At 52.4% G+C, this 18,872-nt stretch overlaps 1 protein-coding gene across 4 annotated transcripts in view; it reads left to right on the top strand.

The window, feature by feature from the left end:
• Positions 1-18,872, top strand: part of ARHGAP44 (Rho GTPase activating protein 44) — a 181,846-nt gene that overhangs the window by 155,335 nt on the left and 7,639 nt on the right. For 3 of the 4 annotated variants that reach the window (XR_013552095.2, XM_078437734.2, XM_078437736.2), the window contains exons 14-19: positions 408-521; positions 1,104-1,195; positions 3,233-3,413; positions 13,920-13,937; positions 14,665-14,907; positions 18,477-18,634. Coding sequence is in view for 3 of the 4 variants with exons in the window: in XM_078437734.2 (XP_078293860.1) it covers positions 408-521; positions 1,104-1,195; positions 3,233-3,413; positions 13,920-13,937; positions 14,665-14,907; positions 18,477-18,634 (806 nt within the window). In the remaining variant the exon portion in view is untranslated. The remainder of the gene's footprint in view (positions 1-407; positions 522-1,103; positions 1,196-3,232; positions 3,414-13,919; positions 13,938-14,664; positions 14,908-18,476; positions 18,635-18,872) is intronic. The other variant, XM_078437735.2, reaches the window with a different exon arrangement.

An 18,872-nucleotide genomic window follows, 5' to 3' on the forward strand; every position in this document is an offset into this window, starting at 1 on the left:
CCCTGAGGTTAATCCCACCCCTAGCATGTGGAGGTCCCTGCCGGTGACACCTGGACACTTTGCTTCTCACCTCTGCACACGGGGAGGGTGGCAGGCGACTGAGGTTTGAAGAACAAGAGGGACTTTAGGTCACTAGATAACAGAGTCAAAAGGAAAGATGGGGAATTTCTCTGGCCAGGGTTAGGTGATGTAGATGTTGACAGGTAGCCGCGTCCTGGTATATGAGTCTGTCTGTCTGTAAAGTATTCTCGTGTCCTCTTCCATGATGTGTCTTCATTATAAGGCGGGGTGTATGATCTGGCTGTCGGTAAGATGGGCTGTGGGGGAGAGAAGTGTCTGCCCTGTGCTGGGGGAACACGGCTGGGGCTGAGCCCTGGTTCAACCTGGCCCTTGTGACTCCCTTTCAGATACTTGATCAAATTTTTATCCAAGCTATCAGAATATCAAGATGTGAACAAGATGACTCCCAGCAACATGGCAATTGTGTTAGGCCCCAACTTGCTGTGGCCACAAGCAGAAGGGTGAGTATAGGGCAGAACACGCGAATGGGTAAGGTATGGGGCGGGTGGCAGAGGGCACGACCGGGGCCCCCAGCATATCATCGGCCTCATTTATTTGCCAAGTTCTATTTCTCTCTTGGCCTGCTCAGGTTTCAGACTCAGGAGGAGACCCAGAATTCTGTAGCTCCTTCTCCATGATGGTCTCAGAGCTACGGGTCTGTGGTGAGGGTCTTTGAGCTAATCTGAGTCAGCCCCAGGCCAGGCAAGCTGTTCCAGGCCTTCCTGACTGTCTCCGAAGAGCATGCATCCCCAGCATCTGGAACCGGGGGATAGAGGGCCGTCTCCTAAAAGAGAACAGAGTTGGAAAGCAGACAGTTTTATGTATATTATCCATTGATGTGTCTCCTGTAAGGAGGCCTTTTGTGGTTACCCCTTTCTGAGGAAGGGAAGGAAAGGCTCAGAAAGGTCAAGTGCCCTTGCAGAGAGAAAGCCTACCCTTAGACCTAGGTCTGCAGGCTTCCGGCCCTGGGCTGTGGGGCCAGACGTGCCTCCCCGCCCCGGCCGGTGACCCAGCCCTGCCCCCCCTCTGCTCTGCGCTGGCAGGAACATCACGGAGATGATGACCACGGTTTCACTGCAGATTGTCGGGATTGTCGAACCCATCATCCAGCATGCAGACTGGTTCTTCCCTGGAGGTATGTGGCGGCATTGAGGTGTGGGGGTGGGGAAGAACCAGTGTTACTGTGGATGCAAGACTTTATTCTTAAGTTTATTTTTAATTATTTTGTGAGAGAGGTAGTGAGCAGGGGAGGGGGTGGAGAGAGACACGGAATCGCAAGCAGGCTCCACACCGTCAGCACAGAGCCCGACATGGGCCTCAGACTCACCAACCGTGAGGTCACAACCTGAGCCAAAATCAAACGTCAGACGCTCAACCGACTGAGCCACCTAGGCGCCCCTCGAAACTTTTGAAACCAAAAGTGTTTGTTATTAATCCTCCTACACAAGCGCACGCGCGCACACACACACACACACACACACACACACATACTCAAGTAGGGTGTGGACAGTCACGTCAGTGTCTTACTGTCTAATCCTTGGCTAAGTGACAATTGCTGTCCACTGCCTGCACTAACCGTGTCTGTGGATTTTACTGGTCTCACATCCACACCGTGGTGTCTTTACATCTATGAATTATGAAATGCTGGAGCAGAAAGGAAAGCGAGATCGCCTGCTTTCATAGATGCCGCATAGATCTGAGATGCGCATGAATTTTTATCCAGGGCTCGGCGATCCCCTGGGTGCCATTTTTGTTACTCCTTTTGTGTGTCCTTTGAGTTGCCCTCAAAACGTAAAGGTGAGGCTCAAAGGCAATCAGGTTCTTTTTTGGATCCGGTTCAAAATTAGGCTGTAGAGGTGGCTCCCTCGGATGATGCTTCATAAATGTTCAAAAAGCAGCATAGCAGAAGGGGATAACTCTGAAGGTAACAGCTTTCGGGAGAGAGCAGTTGTACTAATTTCGCTGTTTGTTTTCAAAAGAAAAAAAAAGAGCACTGTACCCTATGTTTAGTAAACATTAAGGATGTGCTTTTGGCTATGCTACAGTAAACTGTTTACCTCCTGTGAAGATAGAATGTTAATAATTCTGTGCTCTGTCCATCAGCAGTAATCACTCAGATGATCAACATCGAAGAAGTTTGATGGTGTTGACTTGGTTTTGTATGTTTTGACCATGAAGGTTCTTAACTGCTAATGTCCTAAGAGTTCTGTCAATGACATCAAGTTGAGTGAGGGTGGGAAATCGGAATAAAGAAAGAAGGGAATAGGAGTCTAAGGCATAACACTATAAGTTTGTGGATGAGTGGATTAATTTCTGTTGCAGATAGGAAATGGCAAGGGAACTTTGGGATATTTCTGATGTCACTTGATCACCAACACCACCTTAGTGACCTTAGTGAAATCTCTGCTTCCAGTCCTTCCTAATTTTTTCTCTTTGGTTTTCCAGAAAGACATCATCATCACTAAAAATAACGATCTTTCCTCTCATTTCATTTTCTTGACTTATTCCATTGGCCAGCTTCTCCAACAACGTTAAGTAACAGTGGTGATTGTAGGCATTGTCCTTTTTCATGATTTAATTAAGACTGCTCTGGTGTTTCACTTTTAACCATGAGGTTTGAAATGGATGATTTTGTCTTTTTCAGAAAGTACCCCAACTGTTCCTTGTTTAAGTTTGGGTTTGTTTTTTTTTTTTTTAATCTTTTTTTACACTTATATATTTTTGAGAGACAGAGAGAACACAAACAAGGGAGGGGCAGAGTGAGAATAAGACACAGAATCCGAAGCAGGCTCCAGGCTCTGAGCCATCAGCACAGAGCCCGAGGCGGGGCTTGAACTCATGAACCGTGAGCTCATGACCTGAGCCGAAGTCAGATGCTTAACTGACTGAGCTACCCAGGCGCCCCATGTTGTTTTTTAAATCACAAATAGAAATTGCTTTATTAAGTGCCCATCATATTAATGTGAGAGGTGAGCAGTTGTGTGCACCTGCTGATGTGATGAATTATGTTAAGATGAATTCATATCAACAGGTGACCTAACATTGAACCGCGGGACAGAGTTTTCTAGGGGTGAAGTGTAAATGAGAGCCCATCTCTGCTCCTATCTCTCCTGCCCAGGAAGGGTGTGACGGACCCATAGATCATGTACACCTATTTCTTTCTTCCCCACAGAGATAGAGTTCAACATCACAGGGAATTATGGGAGTCCGGTACACGTGAACCACAACGCCAACTATAGCTCAATGCCCTCCCCAGACATGGACCCCACTGACCGTCGCCAGCCCGAGCAGATCCGCCGGCCCCTCAGCGTCGCCACGGATAATATGATGCTGGAGTTTTACAAAAAGGATGGGTATGACTTAGTGTGCCTTTCTCAGCATTGGGGGTTGGAGCCGGGAGGGGCCGAAAGGTAACACGGAACTGGATTGCCAGGCAGGACGCCCTCTCTGGCAGCAATTTAGGGGATTTGTAGCAATCAAGCTGTTGCCTCCTGCTTGAGGTTTTCCTCTGTGCTGTTTAGATTGGGTCCCTTGGCTCGCTTCCCTGGCTTTAGGGGCGAAGGTAAGTGCAACCTTCTGAAATGAGGGTTGCGATCGATACTCATTAGTTATCATCAAAAGAAGGAAAAAAAGTCGGCCAGCAAGGGGAATTAAAAGATGGGAACACGCTTTGTATTTTGACTGCAAATTTATCAGAGTACGTCAGTTCTCAAATCCTAAACGGTTCCTCGTTGACGATGGCTCTGCTCACCTGCATTGTCCATCAACGTTCCTGCACGAGCAGCGCCTTGAACGCACGCTTTTACGTTTCCAGCCTCAGTCTCTTTAAGACCGAGAGTAAAACCTACAACCTGACGCAATCTGTGTGTCACCTGTCAGTTTCTAAGACTTTTTCCCGTCTCTTATGATGGACGCCTATACCTCCTGATGCCACAGTCCCCGGGGGAGACTCATCAATGCCTTCCGCTTCACTTGCATAGGAATGACCCCCTCCACGCTGCTGTGAAATCAGTTTCCATAACGTGCAACTGCCTCCTAGGATCCCCAAAGCAAATAAAAGGGGCATAAACGTGTTTTCTGACAAGCACGGCTGATTCGCGGTGAGCATCAGCCACGACCGCGAGGACCGCGCACGGCCGCAAGCCGGGGGCCTCCGCGAAAATATGTCTCAGAGAAGGATTGGGTTGCATCGTTGGTCCAGGGAGTCAGTCAAGTAAACTTCGGTTGAGAATGGAAAATTGCCGCCATGAAATCAAAGGCAGCAACTGCTCCTTTGAGCCGGACCGGGAGTGTAAAATGTTGGATGGGAATGACAGAAATTCAGATGACAGAAGCGTAGCAGTCACAACTTCCGTCTCCCCGACAGGTCACGAGGCAGCCAGAAAGGCCCACTTGCTTGAAAGGCATCTGGCCTGAAGGGCTGCAGAGGGAAGGTTGGAAACCAGGAACTGTAGGGGTGCGTGCGTCTTACCACGTGCCCTTCTTGTTTTCAGAGCGGGGACCTAGACCTGTGTCGTGGGATTGACAGAGGCATGCTCAGAAGGGGCCAGGATCCCTGCTTACCTCCTTACCCACCAGACTCTTGCTGTGCATTGTGTCTTGTGTCTTGATTACCTGCTCTGTGTGGTTGGTTGTTGTCCAGCGAAGGGGGAAAGAAAGACTGGGAATTCTTAGACGCTGCAGGGAGTAGGAGAAATTCCTTAAATCTATTAAAAAAAAAAAAAAAAGAGTGTACTTAGAATCTGATCTTTGCATTGTAAGAGAAAGTCAGAGAGACAGAGAAGAGACAGACAAGTGCATATTAGCAGGTGCCTCAGATTTTGTTTTTTGGTTTTTTTTAATTTTTTTTTTACATTTTTATTTATTTTTGAGACAGAGAGCGTGAACATGGGAGGGGCAGAGAGAGAGGGAGACACAGAATCCGAAACAGGCTCCAGGCTCTGAGCTGTCAGCACAGAGCCCGACGCGGGGCTCGAACTCACGAACGGTGAGATCATGACCTGAGCCGAAGTCGGACGCTTAACCGACCAAGCCACCCAGGCGCCCCTCAGATTTTGTTTTTAATCTCAGGCGAAGCCACTGTTCCTTTGTGAAGTTCGTTGAGCCAAGGAGATATACCCCAGAGGGTGAATTCTGGACCTGGCTGGGTTCTGGAGAACTCCTTGGGTCCTAGTGTTTCTCCATCAGAGTTGTGCAGCTCTGTCCTCCCTGCCAGACCCTGTCTGGTTCCAGGCACCCATGAAAAGCAATCCAGATGCCATCCATGGGAGAGTTACCACTATGGAATCTTGGGCCAAAGTCCACCGGCCCCCAAAATACACAGGAAGTTGCAGAAGCTTGAATGATATTTTATTTATTTATTTTTCATGGTTTTTTTTTTTTGAGAGTGAGAGACAGAGTGCAAGCAGGGGAGGGGCAGAGAGAGAGGGAGACACAGAATCTGAAGCAGGCTCCAGGCTCTGAGCTGCCAGCACAGAGCCTGATGCGGGGCTCGAACTCATGAACAGTGAGATCACGAGCTGAGCCGAAGTCTGGTGCTTAACCGACTGAGCCACCCAGGTGCCCCTTGAATGATGATATTTCAAGCCACTGCCTCATCTCTGATGACATTCTGGCATTCGAGAACTTTGTAAATGAAATGCCCCTTCTGCATACAATTCTGACTGAAAGCCAGAAACTGGCACCGTCTACTTTTAGGGTATAGGGGATGCGCTATGCGAATTACTCTTGGCACCCTAAACGGATACATTTATGAATTGTAAAATTTGTACTGGGGCACCTGGGTGGCTCAGTCAGTTAAGCATCCGACTTCAGCTCAGGTCGTGATCTCGCAGTTCGTGGGTTTGAGCCTCACGTTGGGCTCTGTGCTGACAGCTCAGAGCCTGGAACCTGTTTCGCATTCTGGGTCTCCCCCGCTCTCTGCCCCTCCCCTGCTTGTGCTCTGTCTCTTTCTCTCAAAATAAATATTTTTAAAAATTGTATTAAACATTAAGCAGAGGGCTTCCCAGCTTAGGGTAATGGGGTACTGGCACAGGTGTTTTAAGGTTCAGTGGGCTTACAGATGATCAGATCTTAACTGGCTTTAACAGAACTAGAACCCCAAGGTTGTGAGTAAATGTTCTGGGGGAGAAGAAAGGAATTTACGTCAGTTGAGTCCCTGTGTTGTTTTAGTAATAGCAGGGGAATTCTCCACATTCATCCCATTTCTGAGCTCCTAAAATCTATGAGACACTTATTTTATTTCATTTATTTTAATGTTCATTTATTTTGAGAGAGAAAGGACACGAGCAGGGGAGGGACAAAGAGAGAGAATCCCAAGCAGGCTCTTTGCTGTCAGTGCAGAGCCTGACACAGGGCTCAAGCTCACAAACTGCGAGATCGTGACCTGAGCTAAAATCAAGAGTCGGACGCTTAACCAACTGAGCCACCCAGGCACCCCAAATCTATGAGACACATTTTAAAGTCTCCAAACTACCCCTTGAAACAGTGATAAATTAAAGCTCATTTTGTCAAAGCGTTTTGCTGAAGTTAAAAAACAAAACCACCAATTGTATGTCAATAATGCCATTACTGAAAGGAAGGAAGGAAGGAAGGAAGGAAAGAAAGAAAGAAAGAAAGAAAGAAAGAAAGAAAGAAAGAAAGAAAGAAAGAAAGAAAGAAAGAAAAGAGAGGAAGGAAGGAAAGAAAGGAAAGAAGGAAAGAAAAAGGAAGGAAAGAAAGAAGAAGGAAGGAAAGAAAGACAAAGAGAAGAAAGAAAGGGAAAGAGGAAGGAAGGAAAGAAAGAAAAAGAGAAAGAAAAGAAAAGGAAGAAAGAAAAAGAAAGAGAGAAAGAAAAGAAAAGGAAAAACTGGCCAATACTTAGAAGAAATGGTGAGTTCCCCTTCAGTGCCAGCAGTGTGTTTCTGGCTGATGGCTCTCTTGTCCCAGACATTATTCAAGGTGGTTCACTCCCATCCCAGCTCCAGGCTTTGGTCCTGATGTCTCTGATTCAGGATGACTTAGAAAACAGAGTGTCTTTAGTAAGGCCTGGAGGCAGATTTACAAGCTCACATCAGCCTTTTTTCATTGTTCTGGTTGGCAGAATAATGACACCACCCCCCCCCCCCCCCACCGAAAGATAGCAGGTCCTGAACCACGGAACCTGTAAATAATTGGGAAAAGCGTCTTTGCAGATGTGATTAAAATGAGGACCTTGAACTAAGGGGATCACTCTGGATTATCAGGGCGGGCCCTCAGTGCAATCACATGTGTCCTAAAATGCGGAAGGAGATTTGACATAGGCACACGGAGAAGGCAAAATGCAGAAATGGAGCAGAGAGAGATCTAAAGATGTGGCCACGTGCTAAGAAGTGTATGCCACCAAATACTGGAAGAGCCAAGATGTAGCCTCTGTCCTGGAGCCTCTGGAGGGAGCACAGTCCTGCTGACACCTTGGCTTTGGCCCATTCCTACAGATCCTGGCCTCCTGGCCTCCAGAACTACGAAAGAATGGATGTCTGTCATTTCCCAGCTTTGTGGTACTTGTTACAGCAGCCACAGGGCCCTAACACCTCCCTTCGCCGCAAATGCGTGCCGGGCGTGTCATGGTGAAAATGGCGGCAGGTGCTTGGTTCTCCCACTGGGGGTTGAAATCTAGCCACGCTCCCTTTGGCAATGATTTGGCGTCCATGACTTAACTAACAGAATGTGGTGGAAGAGATCTACCAGCACTTCAACAGGGTCGGAAAGAGCCCTGTTGATTGTGCCTGGGTCTACCAAGCACTCGCTCTTGGAACCCAAGTAGCTCGCCTTGTGGGAGTGCAAGCAGCCACTCTTGGAGCCCAAGAGCTCTCCATTCTTCTCACTGGAGAGAAGTGAAACCCGCCCCCCCCACCCCGCCTTCATCCCCAGCTGAGCACTGAGCTGACAGCCAGTGCCCAGTAAGGGAATCGTCTCGGGAGTTGTCCTCGCCAAGCCAGACCATCTCGGCTAGTGCCGTGTAGAAGATACAAGCCGTACCTGCCAAACTCTGCCAAAGGTGTGGATTTGAGACCCAGATAAATAAGCTGGTTTGTTTCGAGGGTGGCTTCTTATGCAATAAAAGATAAAACATGCTTTAAAAAAAGAATACTGCTGTTCTGAGGCCCCAGCCCCATTCCTCTAGGATGATTTAATTGGCCTGGGCTGGGATTCAGGCATTGATGGTTTTTTAAAGGTGTCCTGGCTGATTCTAACATGCATCTAGGGCTGAGAACCACTGAATCACAGAAAGATCTTGCCATTCTGAATAAAGAACTTGGCAATGATACAATTGAAAAAAAAATTTTTTTAAGTTTATTTATTTTAAGAGAGAGCACAAGAGGGGGAGGGACAGAGAGAGAGAGAGAGAGAAGGAGAGCGAGAGAATCCCAAGCAGGCTCCATGCTGTGAGCACAGAGCCCTGACGCGTGGCTCGAACTCACGAACCATGAGATCGTGACCAGAGCCAAAGTTGGATGCTTAACCGACTGAGCCACCCATGCGCCCTGGTCCTATCAGATAGTTTATGTGAACCCTCCTGCCTAAAGAGTTGGCCAAGGTGTCTACACTCTCTTGCCCATTAGTCAGGAGGGACCCAGGAGCCCTGAGCATTTGTCAGATGCATGCATCGGCAGAGTCTGCACAAACTCACCTGGGATGGTCGAGAGGCCCGTGGATAGGCCAGAGGCAGGAAGAGAAGTGACGTCAACAGCGGAGCCTCCCTGCTCGCTTACCTGATGGCTATGGTCCTCCCCCTTTGTACTCCCCTCTGCCTCCGCTCCCAGCCCACTGCCTGTTATATACTTGAGAGACCTCACCGGTACCAACACGACCCATTCCGTACACACCGGGTTCCCTGCTGTCTGTTAACTGCCTTCCGGCTCTGGCTCACGCTCTCCTCACTTAACCCTGCCGGTGGCACATCTGTCCCGCTGCCTCTGCTCAGTTCTAGCCTCTTGGGTCCCAGCGGGACAGCAGTCTGTCCCCAGAAATCCCAGTGGCGTTGGCTCTTCCAACTCAGAAGACCAACATGTGGCTCCTCTTTCAAATCTTAAAACTGATGTGCCTGTCACCATTTCACTTGTCCCACGGCGGTCTGGTCGTCAGAGGTGTTCTATCAGCAGCCCACAAATCTACGAGGATCTTTCCACCAGAGCTCATGATCTCCTTTAGAGCTCAGCTTGGTGCGCGACACATCCTTAGCCTGTGTGTGACAGCCACTCTCTGATGGGTCTTGTCCCACCCGCCTGGACCTTCATCGAGATGTCCAGCTCGGGATAGGCGTCCTTAATTGAGGAGGTCCAAGAACAATGTGAATGGTGCTTTCTGGAATACTGGTTCTGCTGTTGGTCGTATTGGCTTGGGAGTCTGGGGTCTAACGGACTCCTAAAACACATGATTCAACATACGGAGACCAGTTGGTTTAGCGTGTGACCTCTTAGAGTCTGTCACGTGTCACAGATCTTCCTGAGGGCGCTGTGGCGTGCTTTGTTTCCCAAATTCATTAAATCGAAGTCGGCGGTCGCGTGATAATCAGAGCTGGTGGTCCAAGGGCCTTGCTTCTGTAATTGCGGCTATCAGGTGTTCTATAGACCCTGAAGGGGAGGATGAACAGCGAAGGCAGCGACCCCAAAAGACATGTCATGGATGTCTGTCTGGTGCATTCATTTTATTTCCGATAGAACCTGAACCCTAATGCAGACGAGCTCACCTAGTCATCCTGGGTATCAGTGGGAAAGTTGACTCCTATTCTGGATTTGTACTGGCCAAATGGATCTTGGAGAGGTAAATTCTTGGCCCAGGCCCGGGCCGAGAAATGGGGCCAGATGACTGCAGCCTTTATTTGTACTGGGGGAGGTTACAAAACTTTGTTGTTAGGTATTTAAAAAAGGGATCATCCCTGGAGGGACTGGAAATTACCCGAGTCTGGCCTTCCCAGGTGCGTGTAGGCAACGGTAAGTCTTTGGATTTTTAGGTTTCCTGTCACTCACCATGTGGTGACCCCCAAGGCCCCTGCCACTGCTTCCTGGCCCCCAAGTGTATCTTAAACATTCCTTGAACTTGAAAGTCTTCCGTGGATGCCTGGAGAGCCACCCAGATTCCCCAGGGCCTCCCGTCTGATGACAGACGCATTTCTTGTCTCCTCTCCCTTGGCCGGCTTTTGCCCAATGCACCTGATCTTTAGAACAAAAATCAAAACCTTCCAGATCTCTATAGACTTAAAATACTTCAAAGACATATATTAGTTAATACCTCCGGCTAGGATTGTCCCTGACCGGGGATTCAGGAGCTGTGTGGCAGCTAGCTGTCCTGCAGAGGGGAAAAAAGCAAAAAGCAACAGCTAACCCGTGACAATCTACCTATTCTTTTTTTTTTTTTTTTTTTACTTTTTTTTAATGTTTATTTTTGAGAGAGCATGAGCAGGGGAAGGGCAGAGAGAGAGAGAGAGAGAGAGAGAGACCCAGAATCGGAAGCAGGCTCCAGGCTCTGAGCTGTCGACACAGAGCCCGACATGGGGCTTGAACCCACCAACCGTGAGATCATGACCCGAGCTGGAGTCGGACGCTCAACCGACTGAGCCCCCCCAGGCGCCCCTGTAGATGCCGGTTCTTACAGCTGGGTTTTCCATCTTTCAGACTTGGGTTGTTTCCTTCCCTCCCCCCACAGAGGCAGTCCTTTGTCTCTTCATTTTTAATATTCTGGCTCTTAGGCTTTCCCTGCGTGGCCTACCAGGTTACAGGCTTTCAAACAAGAACATCACTTCCTTTCCTGCACCAAGGAGACATTTATAGGTCTGACCTTTCCATTCTCTCCGTCCACCCACCTTGTGGGAGAAGAAGAAGCCTTACATACTCTGAACATGTGGCATGTGAGCTTTGGGGTCAGACTCTCTCCAAGTTCAGATTCTGGTCCCGTGACCTTGGGAGGTCACCTAATCTCTGACTGCCTCCGTTTCTTGATACGCAAAATGGGGAAATGATAGTAGGCACCCACCTGAGAGTTGCCTTGAGCATTAAATAAAATTTGGCTTATGAAGTGTTTAGAGCAATCTTCCGTACATGGTCAGCGTTAGCTGCTTTTAGCACACAGACTGGAATTTTGAGTGACGTCGTGCCGTTTTTAAGATAGCGACGTGCCTGGGTACGCTTCTCCATCCATGAGGTACTCTGACCAACCCCTTCCTTTCCACTCACTGGGTGGATGGTGTTCCGTCTCACTGAGAACACCTGAAATGGTTTTTTGGCTCCACCCGCTGTGGGCATTCGGGCTGGTTCCGCAAGAGAAAATGCACTAAAGCCAAAATGGACTGGCCGAGGACCGAGGAAGGTTGCCGGACGTCCCCCGCAGCCCCCCGCCCGGGACGTGGAAGGCCTCTGTGGGGCGGAGTGTTGTGGCCATTTCTGCCCGAGTCCCCTGCTGCCCGTCACAGGTTTTGCTTCCCAAAGAACCCTTCAGCCAAGACGACCCCACTTCTTCCCTTCTTTCCTGCCCTGACGACCCGGGCTAGGCAGTAAGACTTAGGGAGGTGAGGATCCCCTCTTTATTTTTCTATTCCTGATGCCTACAGTCATCCAAGGAGGCTTTCAGCATCCCGCCCTCTGATGCCCACACGGGCCCACCTCACCAGGTCCCTGGAAGACTCCAGAGCCTGGGGGAAAGGGACTGTATTCCTTGTTTGTTCCTCTTACGCCTACCAGAGAACCCCCCACCCTGATCTTTGGTGTTTTGTTAGGAGGGGGAAACGATCTCATGGCAGATCCTGTGGACTCGGGTGACGTGACCCAGATGGGGTCTTCATGGTATCTCCATCTCCTCCTGGCCGGATTCACTGTCTTTACTTCATTCTCTGTGAAGATTAAGAAAGAAAAGGCTGTACTTGGCACCTGCAAGGACAGAGCATCATCATTGTCAAGGCTACCGCTAGTTGGTTTCTTAGTAGCTGCTCTGTGGTTTGTACACACTGTCCTGCTTGTTCTTGACGACCCTGAGGAGGAGGGGGGAGGGTCATTATCACTCCCATTTTACAGAGAATGAGCAGAGGACATGACACGTTAAGTAACTCACCCATATCACACGGTAATGAGAAAAGCTGGGATTCAGACCCTAAAGCCCGTTGCACTTGGTAAACCAGATCACCAGGGAGCCTGGTATCGGAGGTTGCCGATGCGGGAAGATGTCCCTGGAAATAGAAGGCATCCCCCAGGAGCCCTGATCCTGAAGCCCATGCCCCGCCCTGCTGCACCCCCCTCCCCTAAATTGGAAAGATCTTTTTTTTTTTTAATGTTTGTTTTTGAGAGAGAGACAGAGCATGAGCAGGGGAGGGGCAGAGAGAGAGAGGGAGACAGAATCTGAAGCAGGCTCCAGGCTCTGTTGCTGACAGCTCGACGCGGGACTCGAACCCACAAACCTTGAGATCGTGACTTGAGCCGAAGTCATCCATTTAACTGAGCCACCCACGGGCCCCTGGAAAGATCCTTCTAAGTAAAGGATCACCCTCACCTACCACCACAGCTAAGCCCTGTCATTTCCCTTCCTCTGCTGAGACTAAGCCTTTTGCCCTTTTCATCCTGATAATTTCTGGAGCCTAATGATTCTCCCCTGCAGTCCCCTTTAAACACCAGGGTATGCAGCTGGACCTTGTCCTAGAGTTTCGAGTGGCCTCCAGGAGCGATTCTGGAGCTCCTGGAGAAGGTGCTTATTTACTGGGGGGGGGGGGGGGGGGGGGTTCCTCAGACCCAATATGACTTGAAAGCTAGTAGGTCCTGGAAAAAGACCCAGGCATCCAGCCCCCTAATCCCCCAGGTGCCCTCCACGGGAGATGAGAAATAGTAACCATGACACGGGACGTGAAAAGACCTCCGGGGATCTTATGGAGGGACGAGTGTCAGGAAGCTGTCCCCATCCTCGTGTGTGCTCTGCTTTTACTGACCCTGCTCCATCCTGAGGCACGTTTCCTTCAAGGAACCTAAATCCTACCTGCAGCAACCAGTCTAGGAACTTGAGCCTTTTGTTTGTTTGTTTGTTTGATGTTGGTGCTCGTATCTAAAAGCCCTTTCGGGGTGGACAGAATTCACGGTAATAGGTCTGTGCTTCTGACCCGGGTGGGTCAGAGTAAGCACGAGATCACCCCCATACCCACACCCCACTGTGCAGATACACGGCAGACACGGAGGCTGGAAGGTTTTCTCGTCGCACAAATGTTTGCGTCTCCCTGGTACTGGAAATAATCAGGTCTTGGCTTAGACGGCGAAAGTCTTGACTTCACACCATGGTACCAGTTACCTCCTAGGGCGACGGAAAGAACTTACAGCCTTCTAAAACTTTTTTTTCTTTTAACGTTTATTTGGGGAGAGAGAAAGCGTGAGTGGGGGAGGGGCAGAGAGAGAGGAAGAGAGAGAATCCCAAGCAGGCTCCGAGCTGTCTGCGCAGAGCCCAATGGAGGCTCGACTCACGAACAGTGAGATCATGACCTGAGCCAAAATCAAGAGTCAGACGCTTAACCGACTGAGCCACCCAGGCGCCCCAGAATGAATAGCCTTCTAAATCATGTAACTTGGAAGCCGGCAGATGGCAATTTCCACTGATTTCTTTCTTCTCCCTTATGACACCCTCTCCCCACAACCCGCACTCCTACCCACACCGATATCAGCCCTCCAGATTCTCTATTCACCTGTGACCTTGGTAGGATACAACCTTGGCCCAATCAGAAGAGTCGCTCGAACGAGAGAGGGCAAGTCAGTTGAAACCATTTCACAGCACCGTAAAGGCCCCACTCTCAGACCCCGACCCCGGCAACCTGTGTGTCCAAAGGAAGGCATAGTTTTTTTGACACTAATATCTGTATGTTTCTGTCCCTGCAGCCTTAGGAAAATCCAAAGGTACGGTATTCGCGGGTAGCCATGAGGTCACGTTCAATCTCTGAAAACAAAGCAAGCCATGCCTTAGTGAGCTCCGCGAGAGGGTGAATGTGCCGTGTTTGGGTGCTTGGCCGGCTTTAATGGAAGCTGTGGCTCGGTGGTTAAAAGCGAATCGGAACCCGGAGTGACCAATAGGCACGATCAGCCCCTTCCCTGCGGCAGAGACGAGCGGCTGGGGCCTGTAGGGGTTGCAGCCGGGCCAGGGTCCTGGGGCCAGTGCGGGAGTCCGGACTCGGGCCTGTGCTCTAGACCCCAAGTGACAAAAGGAAGGACGGACGTTTAGATGTGTCCTGCTGGTCAGTGCCATGTTCTAGTGCGATGCTGCTCCCTGCCCTTCTCATCTCCATCTCTCACTCGTGGGGGGGTGGGGGGAGCGAGTGCCCCCCAGAGAGGCTGCATTCTGCTCTGGGGGACAGCTTTGGAGTCCACACGCAGATCTAAGGCCAGCTGGCTTTGGCAGAGGGTGGAAGCGCCGGGGGCCGCCGGTGCGCGCGGCTGGGGGACCCCGGAGCCTCCGGCAGGGGGCGCGGCGGCGGCCCGGCCTCGCTTCCCCGGGGCGCCCAGGAGGGTCGCTAAGGCTTCGCTGCTGTTCTCCCGGCGGACGTGCTTGAATGTGTCCGCCGCGCGGGGGAGGGAGCCCCACCCCCGTCACGCGCGGCTAAGCGGCTGTCTTTGTGTCCCTCGCCAGCATGGGCGTGCGGGTCATGGACACGTCCTGGGTGGCCCGAAGAGGCTCCTCGGCCGGCAGGAAGGCGTCCTGCGCCCCGCCCACCATGCAGCCCCCCGCGCCGCCCGCCGAGCTGGCTGCCGCGCCTCTGCCTTCGCCACTCCCGGAGCAGCCCCCGGACGGCCCCGCGGTGGCGGCGGCGGTGGCGGCCCCCTCGCTTTCGCCGTCGGGCTTGGGGCTCCAGCCCGGGGTGGAGCGCACCAGGTAAGCCGGGGGAGGGGGGGGTGGGGGGCCGGGCTGGCTGCGCGCCTGCGCGGGGCGGGGGTCGCTGCACCTGCTCTGGGGGGCCCTCCGGCTGCTGTCACTTTCCCCGTGCCTGAGCCTTCGTGTTTGGCTTCGCGCGTCACGCCGGCACCTGCTGATTCCCGGCTCCGCGGATTTTCAGACCGAGCCCAGGCTTCCCAAGAATAGCACTCCCTCCCCCTCCCCCACTCCCTCCGCCAGCAGCCGGCTAAGGTGGCAGCTCTTAAAATCCGTGAGAGATCGAAGCTTCCCGCTCTCCTGTCCGCTTGCTTCCTGGGCTGTAAATACTTCCGGTTTCGAAATACGGAGTTTCAGGATTTCTCCCTTTCTCTCCTCTGCGCCGTTCTCACTGCCTAGTTTCCTGGGCGCAGATCGGGGAAGTTGGAGAGGAAGTCAGGTGGCCTCCCTGGGCCTGGTGGCCCCTGCAGCCTGCTGCCGGGTGGAGCTTCCGCTCTTTCCAGGGGGGGAGAAAGCAGACCAGCTCAGGGCGCCGCCAGTGCAGTGAGCATTTATGGAGGACTGTGTCCATCCAAGGAGGAAACGTGTGATCGGTGCTCTTCAGGCAGTCCCGTCCCAGCGACGGCCACTCCGGGGTCACAGGGGAGAGAGACTTTGGCCCTTCCTCATCTGGCCCTTCCTTGAAAGGGGTATCCTAGAAGTGGGAATGGCACAAGACTGCTTTGCTGGGTGTTTCCATGTGTTCTGGGAAAAATCAGATGCCTCTGCGTTCTGTTAGGGGACGCAGCGTTCCCCCATGGCTGCTGCTGCTGGAAAAATTTTGTTGGAGACTTCGGGAAGCCAAACTTTTATTTATTTTATTTTATTTTATTTTACTCTATTTCATTTTATTTCATTTTATTTCATTTTATTTCATTTTATTTCATTTTATTTGTTTTGAGAGAGGGAGAGAGAGAGAGAGCAACCAGGGAAGGAGCAGAGAGGGAGAAAGAATCCTAAGCAGGCTCTGCACTATCAGCATGGAGCCCGATGTGGGGCTCAAACCCACGAACCACGAGATCATGACCCAAGCTGAAACCGAGAGTCGGGCACTTAACCAACTGAGCCTGAACCAACACTTGGTGCTAAACGCCGTTTGGTGTAGAAACAACATTTCTAGGAAATGCCCCTCAAAGGTGGATTCCCCCAGCCTCTGAAGATGTCCCGGAATGTCACAGAGGGGTGGCCTTGAGAGTCGCTCACGGGCAGGGGACATTACCCGCTGGATCAGAGTAACCAAGAGGCCATTCTCCTCTCTCTACAGCCATACATCGTACCGCCCCTTTCTCTCGGGGTAACCAGCTGTCGCTTTCCTTTGGGCACCAGCGTTTCTGTTTGTCTCCTACCTCTCTTCTTCTCTCCCCCACATGGATTCTTTCCAGTACAGACGGGTGTTGCATTGGTGTTTTTGTTTTTGTTTTTGTTTTTTTCTGTGTTGTGGACATTTGCAGCTCAGATGATGTTGCCTCCGGTTGCCAGATTCCTGTTACGCACCACCCCCCCCCCCCCAGCTGCCTCCCCAGGATGTCAGGCCCTTCCCTCCTCCCTCTGGCTTGCTCGAGCCTCTCCGTGCACCCCCCTCCCCAGCACACCCCCCCCCCCCCCCAAACCTCCAGGCCTGGCGGCTCTCTCCAGCCAGGCTCAGCTTCGGCCTCCCGCTCATCTGCTTGGCATTAACTCTGACCCCAGACTCTGCTTCCCGCCCCCTTTGCGCCCCAGCTCGCTGAGTCCTGTGTCCCCAGAACTAACGTGTCCTTGAGCGGGCCCTTCCCTGCGCCTTCTCCATGTAGCGCCCCTAGTAACCAGCTTACACCCCACCTCTCCCCACTGGGTCAGCTGCACCTGTGCTGGAGAGAAGCCAGCAAGGCTAGTAAGTAGGTAAAGACTTGTTTCGGGGCGGGGGGGGGGGGGGGGGGTGCATCAGCTGGGCGGGGCAAAGACGTGTGAGCTGCTTGGTCCCTACACTCCATGGGCAGGTGTCTTACCAATCGTAAGGAAGAAGAGTCTGGAATCCCACAAGAAGCAGATTCTTTGCTGCTTTTGTGTTTTCTTTTACTGTTTTAACGGCGGTAGAGGTGGAAGGAAGGATGGATAGATACTTGGCCTGAATACCTGGGTGTCTGGTGACGTTGGGTCTGAGGAAGAAGAAAAGAGAGAGTCTCGCCTCACCCGAGTGAGCCAAGGGCGCTCGAGGGTTTCATTGTTTTTGTTAACAGCACAGAGAAAGGAGTTGCCCTTCCAGACCCTCTGGATGAAATGGCTTTTTTGGGGGGCGGAGAGGGGACTTACCCACGTGTGGTTTGAAACTCCCCCCCGAGAAGGGGGAGAGTTTACCACGGCCTTGGACGTGGTGCTCCCTTCACTCCTTCACGCGGGGAAAACCGGTTGTACGTTGGCGTTTGCTCTCCCAGGCCCGGCCCCTGCCTCCCAGCCCTTCTCACCGAACCCCGGTGGGAAGGGGTGCCATATCTGTAGCTCTCATAGTTGGGGCCTCGAGATAGATTTAGGCTCTGTCTCGTCGTGGGGAAGAGGTGGCCAGGGTGAAGGACTGAGGTTCCCATCCCCACACCCTCCCCGGGGGCATCAGAGTCCAGGCGGTTTCCTGTACGGCTGGCAGGTAGCTTAAACCCTGGTTTGCCAGGGTCTCCTGGAGCACCGCGTGGGGAACCCCAGCAGAGGGGACATCTGGAGATCAACTAGGAATGTCTGTCTTGGAGGGTGTAGTGGGGGATGGGGCGGAGTGATGAGCCGGCCGTATATCTGCTGTCCCCATTCTGTGGCGTGGAGTAGGGTGTCTCTTAACATGCACTTGATGCTTAGGACCATGCCTGGCGGAAAGCCAGCAGTGAAGGATGAATCCCCTTTGGGACACGGTGACCCAGGTGTCCCTTTGTCAATTCAGGGGACGTCAGAGGCCCTCGCTGCCATTGGCCCTTACGCCGCCTAAGCCGGGGGGGCCTGGGACTTGAGCTGGCCACATTTGGAAGCACAGCCGAGGACTGTGTTAGCCCTCCCACCTGCTGGGACTCGCTCGTCCCCAGGATGGGTTCCAGAAGCCCTACTCGGCTTGGGGCTGTGGTGGAGGTCAGGGAAATCAGTGGAGAGCCACGGCCACAAGGCCCCGCGGGGAGCCCCCATGTCACACAGTGACCCAAGGAAGCCCTCTTGGCCCTGCTTTGCCGTGGACACAGAAACACCACGAGCAGCTAGGTGTTCCCATGTCAGGGTGTCCAAGAACCCCCGTGTTGGTCACAGGATAGAGTGGGGATGCTCACGGCCTCCTGGTGGACAGAGGGCACAGGCGTGGAGAGGGGGCTGGCAGTGGGGGCCACGGATGTGGAGATGGGAGCAGCACCCGGGCCCCCAGAGCCCAGGAAGGGACAGTGGCCTCCGGGAGTATCTCTGAAAGCATTATGAAGGGCGTGGGGCAGACCGGAGCTGGCCCGGAGGAGCACGCGGGACTGCGACCCACAGGCAGACGCTGCACCTGCCCGAGTTCGGGGGCTTTCTTACCCTGTGTGCTTCTTTTCCAGCGCTTCGAAAAGCAAGGAGCTTTCTCCCGGATCTGGGCAGAAAGGAAGTCCAGGCTCCAGCCAGGGGACGCCCTGTACGGGGACCCAGCCAGGGGCCCCGCCAGGCGCCAGCCCCAGCCAGCCGCCCCCAGACCAGAGCCCTCACACTCTTCGGAAAGGTACGTCACCGCCACCCTTCGCGTGGGCCTCGGGCCTGGGACACTGCCTGGACGCTCGTGTCCCTCGGCGGGCGTGGATATTGAGAAACCGCGGACTTAGCGAGACGTCCCTGGGCCGGGCGTGAGAGCTTTTGGAAGTTAACCAGCTCTGAGAGGGCCCACTTCGTATGTGTTCCTTCTTCGACTCATTTGAACAGTGTACCCGGGTCGTCGGTTCTCGTACACTAAGACCTCTGTG

Source organism: Panthera onca, chromosome E1 (genome assembly GCF_046562875.1).
Source record: "Panthera onca isolate mPanOnc1 chromosome E1, mPanOnc1 haplotype 2, whole genome shotgun sequence".
In the NCBI taxonomy this organism is placed as follows: Eukaryota; Metazoa; Chordata; class Mammalia; order Carnivora; family Felidae; genus Panthera; species Panthera onca.